Raw genomic sequence first — 17483 nt, 5'->3', positions numbered from 1 at the left:
ACTCTGGCCTTCCTATATCGCGAAAACGCTATTGCGCCAGCGTATCTTTACAGTCGGAAGAAGCTCTGACCCACTTCCTTTTATGGCTCCATTCCATAAAAGTTTCCTATAAATTGCATTTAGCAACGTCGACCGCCGCCGCTAGCGAAGTCGTTCCCATCTCGTAACGGACTGCGTTCTCTTCGATGATACATGATACGCCATACGTCATATGTTGCACGCGAGCGCGATATCGGGCTCTGTGGCGGTGGCGATACGTGATACGCGATACGCAACGGCACGATAAACGATAGGCCGGGGCAGGTACGAAAAGTAGGCAATAATGAAGGAAGTATGGCCGGCAAATTATAAATAAAACTGCCTCGACGACGACGACGACGGCGATCGCTCGCGATTCTTCGCGACCAGCCAAGTACAAGTTGACGTAGTAAATGCACAAGCGTAGCCACCCTCCGCCCTGCGGGGCGCGAGTTACGCTCTCTAAACGCATAGTTTCACGAACGCGCGTGCACTCGGAGCCAAGGCAAATCTCTCAAGCCAAAGGCCCGCGCGCCGCTGTATCACCCGAGCCACTCGTTTCAGATACGCGCATTTCAAACTTTTAATTTCTTCAGTTTTACGGCGCGTTTTATGAGCCAGCGAGCAGAGAGTAATGCATACCGCCGCGCGTCGCGCCGGTAGAAGGTTGCGGAATCGCGGGGGGATATGGGAAGCAGAATGGAAGACGTAAACCGGACCGCTCTCGAGAAGGCAAAAAGGAAAAGGATGGGAAAAAAGAAAAGGAATTCCGTATATCACACGCCGCGCCGTATATCGTCGCGTAACAAAGAATCCCCCGTGATTATTGGAAAGCCATGTGACGGACGTTCGAATGGGCGTAAGAGTACTTTCGATTCCGCTCCTCGCGCACTGGAGAATTCGCATTGCTTTTGTACTCGCGAGAACCATCTTAAACGTGAAACCCGCGGATTACAATTGACTTTAGCGCTCTCTCTCTCCCTCTCTCTTTCTCTCTTTCTCTCTCCCTTTTTCTTCCTCTGTCTACCGTTTTTCTTCTCCCTTTCTTTTTTCCTTTTAATGTATCGGTTATGAATGGGAAAAAGTCCGAATTGAAGCCGTTAGGGATCGTCGTTTACGCGAACTATGGTTCTCGTTGTCAATGGAGTTCTAGATCGCGTCTTTTGCCGATTCCAATTAGCAAACTGCGCGCCGTGTTAAAAAGACGATTGTCGTCCAAAAACCGCACCGCGAAATACACAGCTTAGAACGTCCTTTAATCATCAATCAAACCGGTCTCTCTCTCTCTCTCTCTCTATTTATCTATCTATCTATCTCGCGAAACGAACAAAATGACGTGGCACCATGATGCCGCGTAAATGGAAAGAAGGGAGAGAGACCAGCGAATCGACATCTCACGGTTAACAAATTATACTTTGTGATGGATGACAACAATTCCGTTCGGCGGTTATTACCGACATAATGAACCCACAGAATGATTCTCTATACGCTATAAATTATATTAATAACCGCTTAATTAATAGCCATACTGCTGAATTATCACATCTATACAACGACGTCACGCGACGAGCGCGTCTCTCTCTTTTTCTCTCTTTTTGTAAGATAAAGTAGCAATAATGGACACCAATAATGTAGATACGTATCTCTGAATATTCTTATTGTTCTGATCTATAATACGAATATTTAAGTTTCCAACGCAGAACTTATATACATATATATACTATATTGAACGTTTAAATATTTAAGTGTCCTCAGCTCTTGGTCCCACTGTTGTGAAATTCTGGATTGATGATATCAGAGGCGAGCACGACAAAAATTTGTGCGTGGCCCCTCTTCAAGTAGGAAAATACTTATATGAAAGAACACTTGAGATCGCTTGAGCTTACTCGTAAAATGCTCCGAAAACCCTCCTTTTCCCTTGACAGTTAATAAACAGCCTTCAAAGTAATGTGGCATGCAACTTACCTTTCATCATGACTTCGCCACGTTAATTTAAAGGCTATTTATTGACCGTCACCGGATAAAGATAGTTTCTGACGCATTTTACAAATATACTCAGCGATCTCAAAGATCCTTTCATACGAAATAGCTTTTTATTTAAAAATAACACGCAAGAATTTTTGTCGTGCTCGCCTCTGATATCATGAATCCAGGGATTTTTTGTCTTACGCATGCTACGCTCATTGTTATAAAATTATTCAAAATAATAATACAATAATGAAGGCTTGTTGCGTACAGCAATAAGAAAATAGAAGCTATTGTTAAGATTGCAACTATTGTTGTCCTTACGTAAAATTAAGAAGAAGAAACAAAGCTGTTGTATTCACCGGAGCTATGAATCTTCTTGAGAAGATCTTTTTTTATCAGAAGGATTTTGAAAATCCTCTAACCTGGATAAACCAAGACAGTTTAGCCAAATCCGGGACAAATCGGCGTCCCGGATAGCATTCGAAAAAATTCGACACATAGGCCGGAGAATCGGAACTGTTTCGCAAGAAACGGGACGTGTGGTTACCGCAGATGTCGTCAAGTTGACGATCTGATCGTGATCTTCCAGCGATCGTGTTCGCAATTCACTCGTCTCCCTCGTTATCGCCCCTCTCCGACCTGTCGCTGTAACGTGACATCCTTTTTTCTCTTTTTCTTCCCCACGTTTTGTCATTTACACACACGCGAATCCCCGATTATAAGTTCGATCCTGAAATTACCTGTCACCATAAATCGTGATACTCCCGGTGCGTGGCATCATTACACGATATGTAACGACACGTTATCGTCATTACTATTAAAATCATAATCATACATACACATACACGAGTCATTCGCGTTACATCGATCGGCTCAACTGCCCGGAGGCGGCCGCATTATCAACCCGCCGTCGATGCTAATCGCCCGGACTGTCGGCCGACGGTGTAACCGTCGACGCATTAACGACGGGAAGAGAGGGCCGTTAATGAAAAGCACAAATAATCGAAATCCGCCGAGAGTTCCGTCCGGTTCGCGCTCACGGGCGAAGGACAAGCGGATCATCGATCGCACGAGTCAATTCCCGAGTCCGAAGAATCCGTGAAGCCAACAACGGTCTGGCCTCGCCCCACACCTGTGGACGTTACTACGTGGCCACGTCGTGTCACGGATAATCGGCCGCGCGTTACTTCGGAAGGAGAGAATACGGGCGGTGAACGGATCTATGGAAAACGGACGGATTAATAATCGTAAAAGTCCGCGTGTCCTCTAAGAGCCATAAAGCTGCAGGCAATATTCTTCCGTCGCGTATACCCATCGCACTCCCTCCCACTCTGTCTCACCTCACCTCACCTCACCCACAGCCACCTCCGACTCCTCACCCTCTTTTCCACCTCCGAAACCCCCTCGCCGTAACTACCTACCTCGTCTCCATCTTGCCCGCTCTGCTCTTCGTATTAGGTGTATATACATATATATGTACATATTATATATATATATATATATATATATATATATATATATATATATATATATACACACACACACACACACACACATATATATATGTATTTTCTGCAGTTCTCTCGCTCTCGTTCTCTCTCTTTGCGTCTGTCTCCGCCCTTCTACTTGGCGCTCTTTCCCCTCGTCCACTTTAGCCCGTTTTCTCTCTCTCTTTCTCTCTCTCTATCTCTCCCTCTCTCTCTCTCTCTCTATCTATCTATCTATCTCTCTGTCTTTAGTTCGCTCTTTCTTGCTTCTTTCTTCTCTTTCTTTCTTTCTGTTGTGTTCCCTTTCCGCTTGCTACCCTTTCCAACCGCGCCACAGTTCTTCGTCGCGTCGAGGACCTTCCTCTCATAACGCTTACCCCTTTTTACAATTCCGTCCCACCCTCATCCGACGACGCGCGATTCTCTTTGAACGTATTCTTCTTTACTGCTTTCCTTCCACTTCTTCCGGGGCAACCGCCAGCCTCCTTCTCAGCGCCGTCACCCTCCGCCCCGCGTCCGCACAGCACGCGAAAGTCGGCCAAAGAAACGCGTGGAACGAATTAATCGGATAAGTTGAATGCTCTGTATCGAAAACAGCTGATATAATAGCCGGTGTATTAACAGTTGCGCATAATTACCTCAGGTTGATTGAGAGCTTCTTATTATAGCCGTGCGTGGCGGTGTCGTTGAATTAGAATAGAAGGGAGTCTAAAGAGCATTTAATAGCTTAAAATGCGGCTCTATTGTGTCTTTCCCTTCGATTCCCTTGTAGCGCTTGCACGCGTAGTACAATGCAAGTGCAGTGTAGCGTGGCTATATCGTTGCTGGCCCCAGTCCAGGAGGACTGGAAAAATCTAGGTCGTTCCAAAGATTCAACGACGTTGCTCTCATAGTCGGTAAGTCTACTCAACTGCCTCTTTTCCCTCGGCTGACTCGGTACTTCGCGTGCATTCCCAGCCTCTCTCTCTCTCTCTCTCTCTCTCTCCCTCCCTCTCTCTCTCTCTCCTTCTTCTATCCCACCGCGAGATCGTTAACAGTGTCTATAGACGAGAAATCTCTTTCCTGTATTATGCTGCAAGGGGTACGAGTAGAATAAGACCCCGAAAAGAATCGACGAGGTAAGAGCAACAAATCGGAAGGACGAGTAATCCGCAACGACGAGAGATTAAAGACGTAGCACATCGTTGCCTCTTCCCTCCTTATTACGCTAAGCATTTGTCTCTACGCCGAAAAAGGAGGGTTGCACATGTTTGGTCACTTGGGAGATAAAGAGAGCGAATGACTGAATGAACAAGCCAGTGTGTATGTGAGTGAGAGAAAAAGAGAGAGAGAGAGAGAGAGAGAGAGAGAGAGAGAGAGAGAGAGCAGGTGCTCAAAAAAGTAATCACCACGGCTGGTTGTTGCAATTTCAAGACGTCCCGTTGTTTCCGTACCCTTCCGAGCGCCACTCCATCTACCCACCGTCCTACTCATCCCACTTTAGCACCCCATGGGGGTAGCTACCCGGGGGAATCAATAACCGACGAGGGAGCGCACGGAGCGAGGGTAGTGGCGGGGCAGAGGATCGCAGGTTTGGGGTTGGGGGTGGCACGCGGAGCGGTGGAGCTTGGCTCCGCCTCCGGCACGCGACCAGCACGCGACCGTCGTCGTCGCCACCGTCGTACCTCGCCTCACCTCACCTCGCCACGTCTCGCCGCACCTCACCTCACCGCCGCGGCCACCACCCCTGACCCGGATCCTTTGCTCCCCTCGATGGTCTCTCTCTTTCTCTTCTTCTTTTTCTTCTCTCTCTCTCTCTCTCTCTCTCTCTCGCTCTCTCTCGCTCGCTCGTCCAACGACGACGTTGTCTTGCTTCCGCCCCGTCCCGGATGGACGACGTCTTTAGTATTCGCTTTCTTGGACAGCCAAGCCTCTTTTCATTGTCGTTATACTTTTTCGATGAATCAGATTGGGGAATTTTAAACGCAAATTTCAGCCGATGGAACCGGGCGTTCTCAACGTGCCGTGCCGCGCCGTGGCGTGATGTCGATATGGGATAAAATTCTCGCCGCGTAGCCATCGGCGGGGGAAACATCTCAATTTTAATATCTCGGCTATATATGAGAGACTTTAACCATACCTCCGCTCCTCCTCAAATAATAACTATGTTACTATATGATACAAAATCAGAGCGGAATCAATAGATTCCTTCGTAATGTAGGCGCGAATCATCAACGTTCGAATGGACAAGAGTCAAAAGTCAAATTCGTCCTGTCGGAAACGCAGAGCGCATCTCTCGATAAGCAACTTCGCGCAATATCCTTCCTCCGTCTCCTCGCCTCGTTTAAATAACAATAAGTCGCGAAAGGATCAGTGAACAAGAGATCATCGAGCATCGCGCACGCGAGCGAGGGTAACACCGGATGCTCGATTACGCGGAGACGAGCAATAACGCGTGTTTAAGCGAAGAAGGAAGGAAGGAAGGAAGGAAGGAAGGCAGGCAGGCGAGTGGGAAGAGATATAGGTGGGAAGAGGGGGCAAGAGTGGCAGGAAGGAATCGATAACAGCGTGGCACGCGGCGGCAGCCAACCCTTCGACTTGACTAAACCGCGCTCGGACCACCGACGCAACTACTTAAATCCTCGTTCATTCGCTCTTCACGCTCTTCCAACAAGCGCACGCGAATTCCATCGGCAGTGTCCCTTGACAAACGATTCCTTCCCCCGGCTAAAAAATTTATCACACAGTCCTAATCAAGTCGATCGGTTATCTGGCTCGTATAAAAAGCGATGTTATCGGATCCTTCAATCTATATATATAAAGTAGAACGTATGTCTCTCTGTGTCTCTTATTAATTTCTAAATCCTTCGACCGATCTGGACGAAATTTTATAGTTATTCTCTATAATCCTGTGGAAAATGTAGGCTACTTGAAACCTGGACATTTCATCCCTTCTTCCTGATTCCATCCTCTTGACTCTTGGTGATAATTTAAGTTTAGATGGCTTGAGTACAGAAAACCCGGACATATGCCGGATAATCTTTAAGCTAGTTATCAATAAAAACCTAGTTATTGACAGCCGTATTAATCAGGATTTGATCGCCACGTTGCGTTATGACTTATCAGGATCCGATAATGTCACCTTACAATTGATTGGGATCACTCTGGCTAAATCTCATGGGGTAAATTCCAAGTTGGGTTTCCCTCCCTAAGACGCGACGATTAAACGCAGCCACGACCGCGAATCTCACTTATCGAAGCTCAATCGTTACATAGGACGCAGAAAGAATTCAGCGCGCACACGACCCATATGATTCCGCGACGAAACGGGAGAAGATGAATATTGCGTAACGTTATGTACCGCTGCGCAGCGCGTTTTACGTAAAGCTCAAGGGTGTGGACGGTCGGCGCGGGGTATGGATCAGGCTGTGCGAATAAACGCTCCTCGGCTAACCTTGCACATTTATTCCAACGTGAACATTAAATTTCGTCCATGTGAATTTAAACATCTGTTCACAAGTATCCACAACCCACGTCGTGCGTGAGCGAGAGATCCGAGGAATCCGCAACTCGGCAACGATCTGAAAGCAAAGTGTCGTTACTGCAATATCGATCCCTCGCTCGGGAGCGTTCTCTGAGTCTCGTCTGCATACACATACGTATATACACACACACACACACACACTTAAGTCACTCGTAAATTATACAATGCATCGTACAGCGTCTGTTTTAGCATGAATCTTTCAGCAGTGCAATCGCGAATGTAATTGGTGGAACATACGCGTGTGCACGTACGCAGGGCGCGATTTCCCAGCGAGATTATACCGGCACGCGCTCCAAGAGAATAACTCGTAATGTCCTTTCCCCGTCGTCTCACGATCCGTTGCTGTGCGAAGCCTCGGATGTATTCCGCGCATTTTTCATTCGACACATATACGAACGTCCATCGCCGGCGCGCGCGCGGGAACGCATGACCAGCGCGAATGTTTTTGTAAATAGTCGATACGCGTGTCGCAGAATATATGAATTCCTAAATACGCACGGAGAGAATGTTATAATTTTCCCCTCATAGAAATTCTCTTCGATTTTTATATGTTCTTGGTAATTCAAGACCTGTAAGGTCCATCTTACTGAGGCATATAGTAAATTTTCACTAAACACACAGCAGATTTCGTTGGACATTGAAAGAAAAAAGATTATCTAGACGAAACTACGTAGTTATTTCCGGCCCCAAACATAGTTTTGCTTATTCAAACACGAGAATTGGTAATGGTAACATATGCACATAAAAGATATCATTAACATTATAATTCAGATTATCATTAACATTATTCAATTGAGAATGTTTTTCTTGGCCATAATTTCTCTACGTGATTATAGTTAAACATATTAAACATTTTTCTCTCGGAATAGCAGTGTTTCAACAGCGTAGCTTCAGTTCCTAAGGTGTAAGTAACGCATATGAAATGAAAGAACAGAACGAATCACTGCAGAAAATGTCGATCAGTATCGTTGCAAAATCTTACGGCGACTTTTATCGTAAATTTCTCCTCGTGTACGTGCGTGTATGCGCGACATACGAGCTGTCGCGTCTCCCCCGTAACGCGCCGGCACGTGTATTATTCGTGGGATCAATCGTGATAGGGTCGGGATGCTCCGTAAGGAACCACCACGTCCGGAGTAGCGGAGAGTACATATCGTAAATAGCGCGAAGATATTTGGCACTCGAGGAGTGCGCGCGTGTGCGGCACACGTGCCCGGTTATTGCCGCTGCAGCACCCCTTTCCTTCTTTCGCTCGTGTGCATTATCTCGGGGATGCACCGTCTACGCGAGAGAGCTACGGGGCCGAAACTTCTCCGATGCGAGCGAGCGGGAAGGGGGAGCGGGACGGGGTGGGAATAATTAGCGAAGTTTGTGAATTGCCGAGATAGCAGAGAGATTACTATTGGATTAGACGCGGACTTTTGCCGGCCTAGATGAAAAGCTCGCTCGTGTATAACAACGAAGAGTATTGCGACGCGCTTGGGAGGAGACCTGCCTGCATCGTCCTCGTGTACTCGTCGACGTCCTTGCGATCGTCGCGCGGTGTCTCCACGGGGATAAAACCGCCGGACGGTTTCGCGGTTTCGCGGTAGCGGAAGTAGCCGAGGAGAGTAGTTTATCTCGATCCGGCCGAGACACGGGGGAGGAAGCGAACGGAGAACGACAGAGAGAGAGAGAGAGAGAAGGACAGCGAGTCCGAGGCGAAAACATCGAGAATGACGAATTGATGCAAGAAGCTAAATTACTTCCGCGTCTTCTTCGGCGGCGGCCGCAACGGCGGTGGAAGCGCCGTCGTGGATCCGCGAGCCGACGCCGTGTATCCCTCCTGCGAGGAGGAGGAGGAGGAGGAGGAGGAGGAGGACGACGACGCCGCCGCCGCTGTCTCGTTCCATCGCTCAAAACTGCTCGAAACATCAATTCGACGACGGCGTATATACGTCTGTAACCTATGCCCGCAGGATTGTCCCTCTCTACCTCTCGTGGGTGCACCCTTCTGTCCGCCCACCGCGGGTACGGGCGAGGGCGACGAGGATCCGCGAGGAAACGCGAAAGAGGGGAGAGCTAGTCGAGAGTAAGTGAGTGGTTGGGTGGTTGCCTGAGTGATGGCGGCGACGGGGGGAGGAGGTGGCGGAGGAGATGGAGGAGCAGGAGGAGGAGAGAGCCGTTGGACCGGAAAGAAAAATACAGTCGCAAATCAAACAGAAAACACATTTTCGCTCTTTTTATACCTCTTTCGCGTAAATATTTGTTCTGGAAATATACGTTCGTTTCGTTTCGTTTCGTTCCATCTCTAGTACCACGGTCTTTCTGTTCTCTCGCAAAACGCAAACTCTATGCACGCTCACGTATGCGCCCGCGTGCATCCACGCATGAACGTCATACGCTCCCGTGCCTGTCGTGTCGCGAAATCCGAGGGTGATCCCGATCGAGCAATTAGCAATTTCGCGGCTTAAGTAAATTTCATCGACTGTGCGTTGTCGTGGTCGCCTGCGTCATCGACGTCGGCCAGTGCTTATGGGCGAGAGGATATAGGCACGGGATACGAGACGTACACACAAACGAACGCGGATGCAAGAGAGAGAAAGATAGAGAGAGATAGCAAGAGCGCGAGCGAGGCACGTCGGCACCGCGACTCGCTCTCATTTTAAAGTTCCTGAGGATAAAAGTGGGGGAATACTTTAACTCGGAATGAAATTTCAAAAGAATGGAACGGGCGGTGAAGGAGGAGGAGGAGGAGAAGGAGGTGGTGGTGGTGATGGTGGAGGTGGAAGAGGAGGCGAGGGTGTTTCTCTCAGCCAGCCGGCTTTTCCTCTGCTGAAAAATGTGTAATACGAGCTCACAGTCCGCCTGCTCCCCTTCCTTCCTTTCCCACCCTCGCGAGCGCGGGGGGAGTAACTCTCCACGACCCTCATCCCCCTCGACGTCCTCCTCCTCCTCCTGCTTCTGCTCCTCTTCCCGCCGACGTACCCTCTTCCATGTACATTCCAGTTTCGCTACTCGGATGGCTGAGCGGACATATTGAAAGCGCGCGTAGACAACACCGGATTTTGCTTTTGTGCGCGCGGCGTCGCACTCGCCCTTACGAATATTAAACGATATCTCTGTATGCCTGCGAGCCGACGCCGGAGACACATTTGCGGATTTCTGAAATCTGAATTCGAGAGAGATGAGGGGAGAGGAGGGGAGGGAAGGGAGAAAGGGAGAGAAAGAGAGAAAGAGAAAGATCGCGATGATAAATTTTCGTTATCCTAATGGTTATCCTATTATAGCGTCCCGAGCGGCGCTCCGAGAGCGATCGATGAAATCTTCTTGGCGTCGCGCGCGTAACGCTAAATATCGATTACGAATGTTCCGCATCCCCGTAAAATTTGTCGCTGTAAACATGCTGACATGCGGCGTCCCGTCACGATTGCTCACGATATATCCTCCCTCGTAACGTGCTTCGAGGTATAACAATGTCGCGAGAATAGACGCCCTCTATCGATCAGATATATTTCAATTACTACTATCACTATACTGCTATTACGACGCTGTCACACGAGGCGCTTTTACAGTATAATTTTCTTCCTTACCCCGCTTTCCTTCAAGCAGTCGTCGTCGTCGTCGTCGTCACATAAGGCAGGCTCAGCGACGAGGCGAAAGACCACACGTCCTCGTTTGTCCAGTTACGCAAAGGATTATTGATTTGCAATCGGTCCGTGTTACTCGCGCCGGCATAACCACGGTTAACTTCATTCACGCCGTCCTCTCCGGCCTCTCCGACTAGCAGCGTTCGCAAATGCGCTTGCATGGATATTAATTCGCTTACGCTTTTATCGGGCTCGGCCTCCACGGTGCACACCGCCAGATTATATCTAACAAATATACGAACCGATTTTCATCTCTCTCTACCGAATATCGTAACGCTATTGTGTAACGCTGATTTACATGCTAATCTATTCGATTGTTCGAATTGTAATTTCATCGTATCGACTGGGGCCACCATTACTTGTCAATCATCTCCTTGATGAATTCCTCGAGATGGATCGACGTCCGCTTCTCTTTGAAGTAGACTGCTCGCAACTTGTCACTCGAATTAGATTGGACTCTACATATATGGGCGAGGTGAATAACGATGCTAGACTCTATGCCGCCGTCCACGCGTATGGAAACGCTTTCAGAGTCTCGATAAAACTGTCTGTGCGCAGTGGAAACTGTTAATGTCCAATGTGCGTATATTGGTATGACGATATTCAAGTTTAAAACGCATTGTTCTCCTTTACCGAAGCTCTTCCAGCGATTGCTCGTAGAACGAACGACGATGCGGGCAACTTTGAAGAAAATTACTGTACTTCGTGATGCAATTTACGTGCGGCGTTCGGTCAAATTTGACCAAAATGTGGGCGGGATTGAGCTCGCAAAATCGTCGTTTCGCACTTTCCGTGTCAATTTCATTATCGCTCTCTATAGTCACGAAGGCTTTGTAGTACCTATATATCATTCACGTCGTGTTTTACTCTTGCGAAATAGAAATCGCTCGCTGAAAAGAGTCGTTAGAAATGCGCAAAACCAGGTCCGCGAAAAGGATATCCTGTTTGCGATATTTGTGAAATAAAAGAAATATGGAACTGTGTGTTTTGAGCATACACGTTGTGTCGCGTTTAAAACAACTAGCGATTGCTTCACTTTGCATTACCTGTAATTGCTCACTGGATAGGAACCAAAGGAAACATTGGCGAATTCTTTTACTACCGTTGATAAGGCATTCGTAAACGCTTCTTCCCTGGCGTTTATGAATACCTCATCTTTTACAAATCTCCTGCTCGTTACGGAGAGCAAATCCTGCAACACACGAAGCACAAGGAGATACAGATCAATCCGAGAAAAAAGATTGCTGAGAATAGTTTTGTTGAAATTACCTCGTATAAACCTTGGAAAGATCTCTCAAAAAATATTGGTGAACCAGGAAAAACATATACATTTTCTAATACAATGTACGGATATGCGTTTGGCTTGCCTGTACGTATATTTAAATTGAACTTTAGAGTAGCTTTCTTTGGAATCTGAAATAAGTGAACAGTATTAATATTTACAGAGCTTGTGGTTTTATCATATGTGTTATAATATGAATACATCATCGACGTACCAGAGCCATCTTATAAGCAGGAGACAAAGGATCTTTGGCACCAAACTGATTTTTTATTATATCCACCAGTTTAGGATGATAATAGAGCTTATCATCGAAAGCTTTAGCAAGACCTGCCAATCATGATGCTTCTGTATAATCACAAATTTTTTTTCTTTCAGATATAGTATAATTACCTTCAAATGTAACATCATCATGTGTTGGTCCAATTCCACCAGATGTTATAACATAAGTGTATTTACTGGAAGCGTCTCTAATCTCCTTTGAAATTTCTTCAACACTGTCGCTTATAACTGAGATCTGTGAAACAAATTATTCAATATTATAAAATAATTCTTTATATATATATATATATATCAACTTTTATCATGTACTACTTAAATAATGTTAATTAAAATTAAAAAATGTTAATTAAAATTATTACATTGGAGAAAATTAATTATTTACCTTCTTTACTTTAATGCCACATTTATACAATAAACTACACATGTAATAGGAATTTGTATCTCTCACTTGAGCTTTCAATATTTCATCTCCAATAACTAAAAATATATAAATGTCATATTGAAGAGAGTAGAATTTTTAGTAGAACTTTGGGATACTTGTCGTTATATATAATTATTATTCTGACCTATTATCCCTGCTGTTGGATGTTTTATAGCTTTTGGGTAATGGTTCGACATAGCTCGTGTACAGATGGTACAATTTCTTATACGAATATGAATGAGACACTGTCGTAAACTCAGCATTATGAACATAAATACTATTAATTTTATATATATGTACTCATGTGTATTTACATATATATATGCATAAGACAAATACAGATGCACTCAAAGGCATATCCGTGTGTGTATTCTAATATTTAAATTATTATAAATGTTTAATATATATTTATAAATATTAATTATAAATGTTTAATATATATTTATAAATGTTAATTATAAATGTTTAATATATATTTATATATATAATGGCGCGATGAAATTTTGACAGCATATTAACATATGCTTCATAACAGTACATTTGATTCGTCTAACTTGATAATTTTATGAAATTCAAATAGCATCACACACAAAGTATATTTCACACGACTTAAAAAATTGTGTAAGTACACTCACTCAATAAAAATATTTTACTATAAAATCAATTCAGTTCTAACGTCCCAATGACGTATCTACATATATTATGAACCACAACAAATATGGCGACCAGCTTGGGACCATGTGCAATAATCAATTTATCCCTGTTAACTGCGTTTCCTAGAATTAAGATAAAATATGCACAAAAATGAGCTTGAGCGAGAAATAAGGAAAATGTAAAGAAGTAAAACTAAATATCTCCCTAACCTACAACTGAGTCATATTACTTAAAAATAAAAATAAAAATGACTCTGTTGAGCGATAAAAGTTCGAAATAAAAGAATGTCTAACTTTGTTGTTGAGCCATGCTATTTGCAAACAAAAGAGCCGAATTTGCTGTTAGCCATAATACTGGAAAATAAAAAATTTGACTGACCTATCGTTGAATCGTACTACATCCTCGATTCTTCGATAAAAACAGTGACAGTTCGTGTAGCGGAGATTTTAGAACTAACCTGTAAAAATAACGGGTCTAAAGTATTAGACTACCAACTGCACAGGCCGACTCGACTGCCGACTACGACTGCTGACTTTTAATGGACCAATGATAGTGAGGCGCTGACTGACTGAATCAGCCGATTCGCATTTAGACTTCATGGCTCCTGCACATAAGACGCGGTAATGCTTGCCGCGCGACGGAAGTCCGCGTGATAGCCAATCAATAGGTTTGTTCGCGTCGCGTGCTCCAATGTACACTAAGGAGTACTTGGATCAAGAGTAAGATGGCGGTTGGAGCAAATGAGGTCTAGAGATCCTTTAATAAGAGATAGGACACCGCCGTCAGATCCGCCATGTTTGAGATCAAAGCGGAAGTTGACACCTATAACGCGCGATATGTTCAAATTACTCAGCAAGCATATATGCTACAGGCCATGTTATATCTAAAAGGTATTTTAAATGTGTATGTTTGAAAGATCTCTTAGAGAAAACTTTAAGATATTTTTCGGACAGGACTGTACTGGATAATAAAACGTATCAAAAAAACGTTTTAAAAAAATTCTTCCATTTATTGTTAATCTTGTTTTAATAAACATATTGAAATATGTATATGAAAAACTGCAAGATCTCGACAAATTTATTTGTCGACAAAATGTGAGAAGATGAACTGGATATTTTGATCCCACAATATTGCAATAACACCAAATAAATATAACATATTTCACATAAACGAGAATCATTTCTTGGCTGCCAGTTGGGCCGTCCAACATTTTTTATCCATAACACTGTATTTTCGTTGTTTTTTGGGAACGAACACTCCTTTTGCAGAGCTATTAGTACATTGCTGTGCTTCACAAATTAACATTTTAATACTGCAACAGAAGACATCAACATAACCTACAGACATATTTTCTATTTTTACCAATATTTTTATGTATTTATCTATGTCTATTACATATTTTGTTCTGAATGGGTAAAACAAACTATATGTAACACTTATTTTCTTTGTAACACACTAATTTTATAAATCGCAATTTTGTAGTTTTTCGACCAAACATGATGTGCTCTCTCATCTATTTCTCTTGTCACTCAGCTGATTATTCTAACCGAAAGCGTAACCCAAACATGGCGCAGCCAATCAGAACGTTGACATATGGGCCGATATTCATAGTCGAAACTTATTTCAAGAGTCTTAAGTAATGTCTTAAGATGCGAATACGGCTCTGTGATTGGTTCATGACTTAAGACAGTACTTAAGTTGATCTTAAATATAAGATCTGACTATGAATACCGGCCATGGTGTCCTATCTCTTATTACAGAATCTCTAAATGAGGTCATGTGCACCAACGCTCAGTGACGCGAACAGACTTGAGCACTTTCTGGCACTTCCGACTTTCGCTTCTTTTTCAGCAACATTGCAGCATGGATCCGTTACAGGTTTTTTTGCTGTTTTTCGCGTTATAGTAAATGAAATAAATGACAATTTTTTTGCTGAAAATTTTGTGCCTTTGGCAGCTATTAATGATTTACTTGATGCGAACGACAAAGAAATAGAGAGTGAGTACTGATGAAGAACGTTCTAACCTTATTTGATCTATCTCTAATAAAGATTAATTTGATTTAAAAAAATTATTAATGAAGTAGTATTTTTGGGATGTGTCATCATAATGTTCTAATCGGTTTAGTTATCAATTTCTCTTGCTGCAGACTGTTACAAAAAAATATCAAATGTAGTATATATTTTTGTATAATACAATTTCCAATTTCAAGAAAATGTGAAACTTATACGATGGTGGAAATAATATTAATTACTATACAGATAATAATTTTTAAAATAAAAATTGTTGCAAATATATATATATGTATACAGTATCTCAGACCTACTGAATAAAAAATTAAGTCTTATTAGTCTAACCTCATCACTTACCTATTTTAACACATCCGTTATTTTTATTACGCATGCCTACGCATACACTGCCCAATTCAGCCCCAACTGCACCACCTTCGAAGCTGAAGCAACTAGAGCATACTCCTAATTGCTCCTTATGGCTCCTGCATACAGCACGCGGTAATGCTTGCCGCGCGGCAGAAGTCCGCGCGACAGCCAATCAATATGTTGTTTTTCCGTAAGAGCTAGAAGCTTATTACGGAAAGCACCATATTGATTGGCTGTTATGCGAACTTCCGCCGCGCGGCAAGCATTACCGCGTCCTGTGTGCAGGAGCCATTAGCGACCCCGAGAAATCTGACATTTTATATTTCACCTTTTTTTTATATCCTATATTCTTACAGGGGATCGATTAATATATCTCAAAACAGAGTGAAAATGACAAAAGTGAGCAAATTTACTAGAATATTTATAACTTCGTTGGTCAATGTCTAGTGAATTTGTTCACTTTTGTAATTTTCATTCCGTTTCGAGATACACAATTGATCCCCTGTTATCCTATTTACATCGTCTTGTCTCTTTCTACGTCTGTCAATACAATTTTTTTTTCTATGTCTGTCAATACGATTTTGGCATAATGCTCCGTCCAGTACTATATGTCAATGTTGTACTCTTACGAAAAAAATACGAAGAAACCTTCAATTTTGGGTGTAAACACCCAAAAATTGGGGATAAACACCTAAATTTGAATGTTAACATCCAAAATTGTTTTTTCGTATTTTTTTTGTAAGAGTAGTCACACGGACAGACAGAAACGTCTTTGTGTAAAAAACGGTCGGTATTGTCATCGTTCTTCAATTACCTCCGAGCCCCTCCAGGTCCTTTGGCCGGGTCGAAAATTTACCCAGGGCTGACAGTCTTTAGTGGGTGCTTTCCAATTGCTTAACACATCTTGTCACATATGTACACAGAAATGCACAAAGTGTAACGTTGTGCACGATTCAATTGAAACAAAGTGTGTACTAATGTGTACGTATGTCGGATAAAGTTAGGATTATTTTTCAACTATGCTTATATTTTGGTATTTTTTTAATAATAAATAATAAAATCTTAATAATAAAAAAAATATTATTCACTTTACGTCGCAAATGCTAATCTCTTTTCAAGCCGCTACGCTTATTAATTTTAATTTTCACTAGAAAACACTAGTTTACACAGCCGACTAGTAGCCCTCGAGCTGAGTGCGGATGTGTAGTGTTGTGTCGACGACTGTCGACGATTATGACAATTGGAATGCAATTTGTGTCGCCTGTGCATGAAAGTGTCTAGGAATATTGCAATTGGAAAGCACCCAGTAATATCTCGTCTGTGCCAATACGTATCACCATGTGATACGCGGATATTAGAAGCGTTTACGTTGCTAACCTGTTTTGTTCTACTAAGTTCCTTCTTTTGCCGTTGTTTGGTCTTGGCACTACAGATGTTGACAGACGCTTAAAGGGACGTCTACATTGGAAGTAAGCAGTAAGAAGTAGGAAGAATAAGAAATTGACCAATCATAGTTGATTATTCTTCTCACATTCGACTATGGTTGGTCAATTTCTTACTCTTACTTCCTACTTACTTCCAATGTAGACGTCCCTTTAAGCATCTTCTACAATGGCAGTAGGAGTAGTAGTAAAAAATAAGCAGTAAGAAAATGGACCAATCACAATCGATTATTCTTGAATCGTGAGAATAGAATTGGTCCATTTTCTTACTGCTTATTTCTACTGCTACTCCTATTGCCATTGTAGAAGACGCTTCAAGGGACGTCTACATTGAAAGTAAGCAGTAAGAAGTAGGAAGTAAGAATAAGAAATTGACCAATCATAGTTGATTATTCTTTTCACA

The 17483-nt window shown here is 43.4% G+C and overlaps 1 protein-coding gene across 8 annotated transcripts; it reads right to left on the bottom strand.

Annotated features, from left to right (window-relative positions):
• Positions 1 to 6897: 6897 nt before the first annotated feature.
• Positions 6898 to 13872, bottom strand: LOC116847701 (FAD synthase-like). Of its 8 annotated transcripts, none has more exons than XM_032822980.1 (12): positions 13640 to 13810; positions 13243 to 13383; positions 12753 to 12979; positions 12569 to 12663; positions 12298 to 12421; positions 12122 to 12234; positions 11895 to 12038; positions 11672 to 11817; positions 11259 to 11465; positions 10985 to 11173; positions 10569 to 10850; positions 6898 to 7033 (listed from the first exon to the last, which is right to left on the bottom strand). In XM_032822980.1, exons 3-11 carry the CDS (start codon positions 12877 to 12879, stop codon positions 10580 to 10582), a joined length of 1416 nt encoding a protein of 471 aa, XP_032678871.1. In that variant the 5' UTR covers positions 12880 to 12979; positions 13243 to 13383; positions 13640 to 13810; the 3' UTR covers positions 6898 to 7033; positions 10569 to 10579. The 8 variants fall into 8 exon arrangements, 7 of the variants coding, with proteins under 7 accessions (XP_032678871.1, XP_032678874.1, XP_032678875.1 ...); XM_032822983.1 differs by having other exon boundaries at positions 12753 to 12862; XM_032822984.1 differs by having other exon boundaries at positions 12753 to 12852.
• Between the last annotated feature and the right edge of the window lie 3611 nt (positions 13873 to 17483).

Source organism: Odontomachus brunneus, unplaced genomic scaffold, assembly GCF_010583005.1.
Source record: "Odontomachus brunneus isolate Ranch 3 - 2012 unplaced genomic scaffold, Obru_v1 Obru_scaffold_082, whole genome shotgun sequence".
NCBI lineage: Eukaryota > Metazoa > Arthropoda > Insecta > Hymenoptera > Formicidae > Odontomachus > Odontomachus brunneus.
The sequence above is the reverse complement of the archived record's forward strand: the minus strand, read 5'-3'. Positions and strand labels throughout refer to the sequence as shown.

What these genes read in the sequence shown, in the direction of transcription:
- LOC116847701 (XM_032822981.1), bottom strand. Translation starts at nt 12,879, where the DNA reads ATGTTCATAATGCTGAGTTTACGACAGTGTCTCATTCATATTCGTATA. An exon ending in TGATGATGTTACATTTGAAG is followed by an intron (nt 12,235 to 12,297) that starts GTAATTATACTA and finishes CATGATTGGCAG; the next exon opens with GTCTTGCTAAAGCTTTCGAT. An exon ending in ATCAAGGAGATGATTGACAA is followed by an intron (nt 10,851 to 10,984) that starts GTAATGGTGGCC and finishes TATATTTGTTAG; the next exon opens with ATATAATCTGGCGGTGTGCA.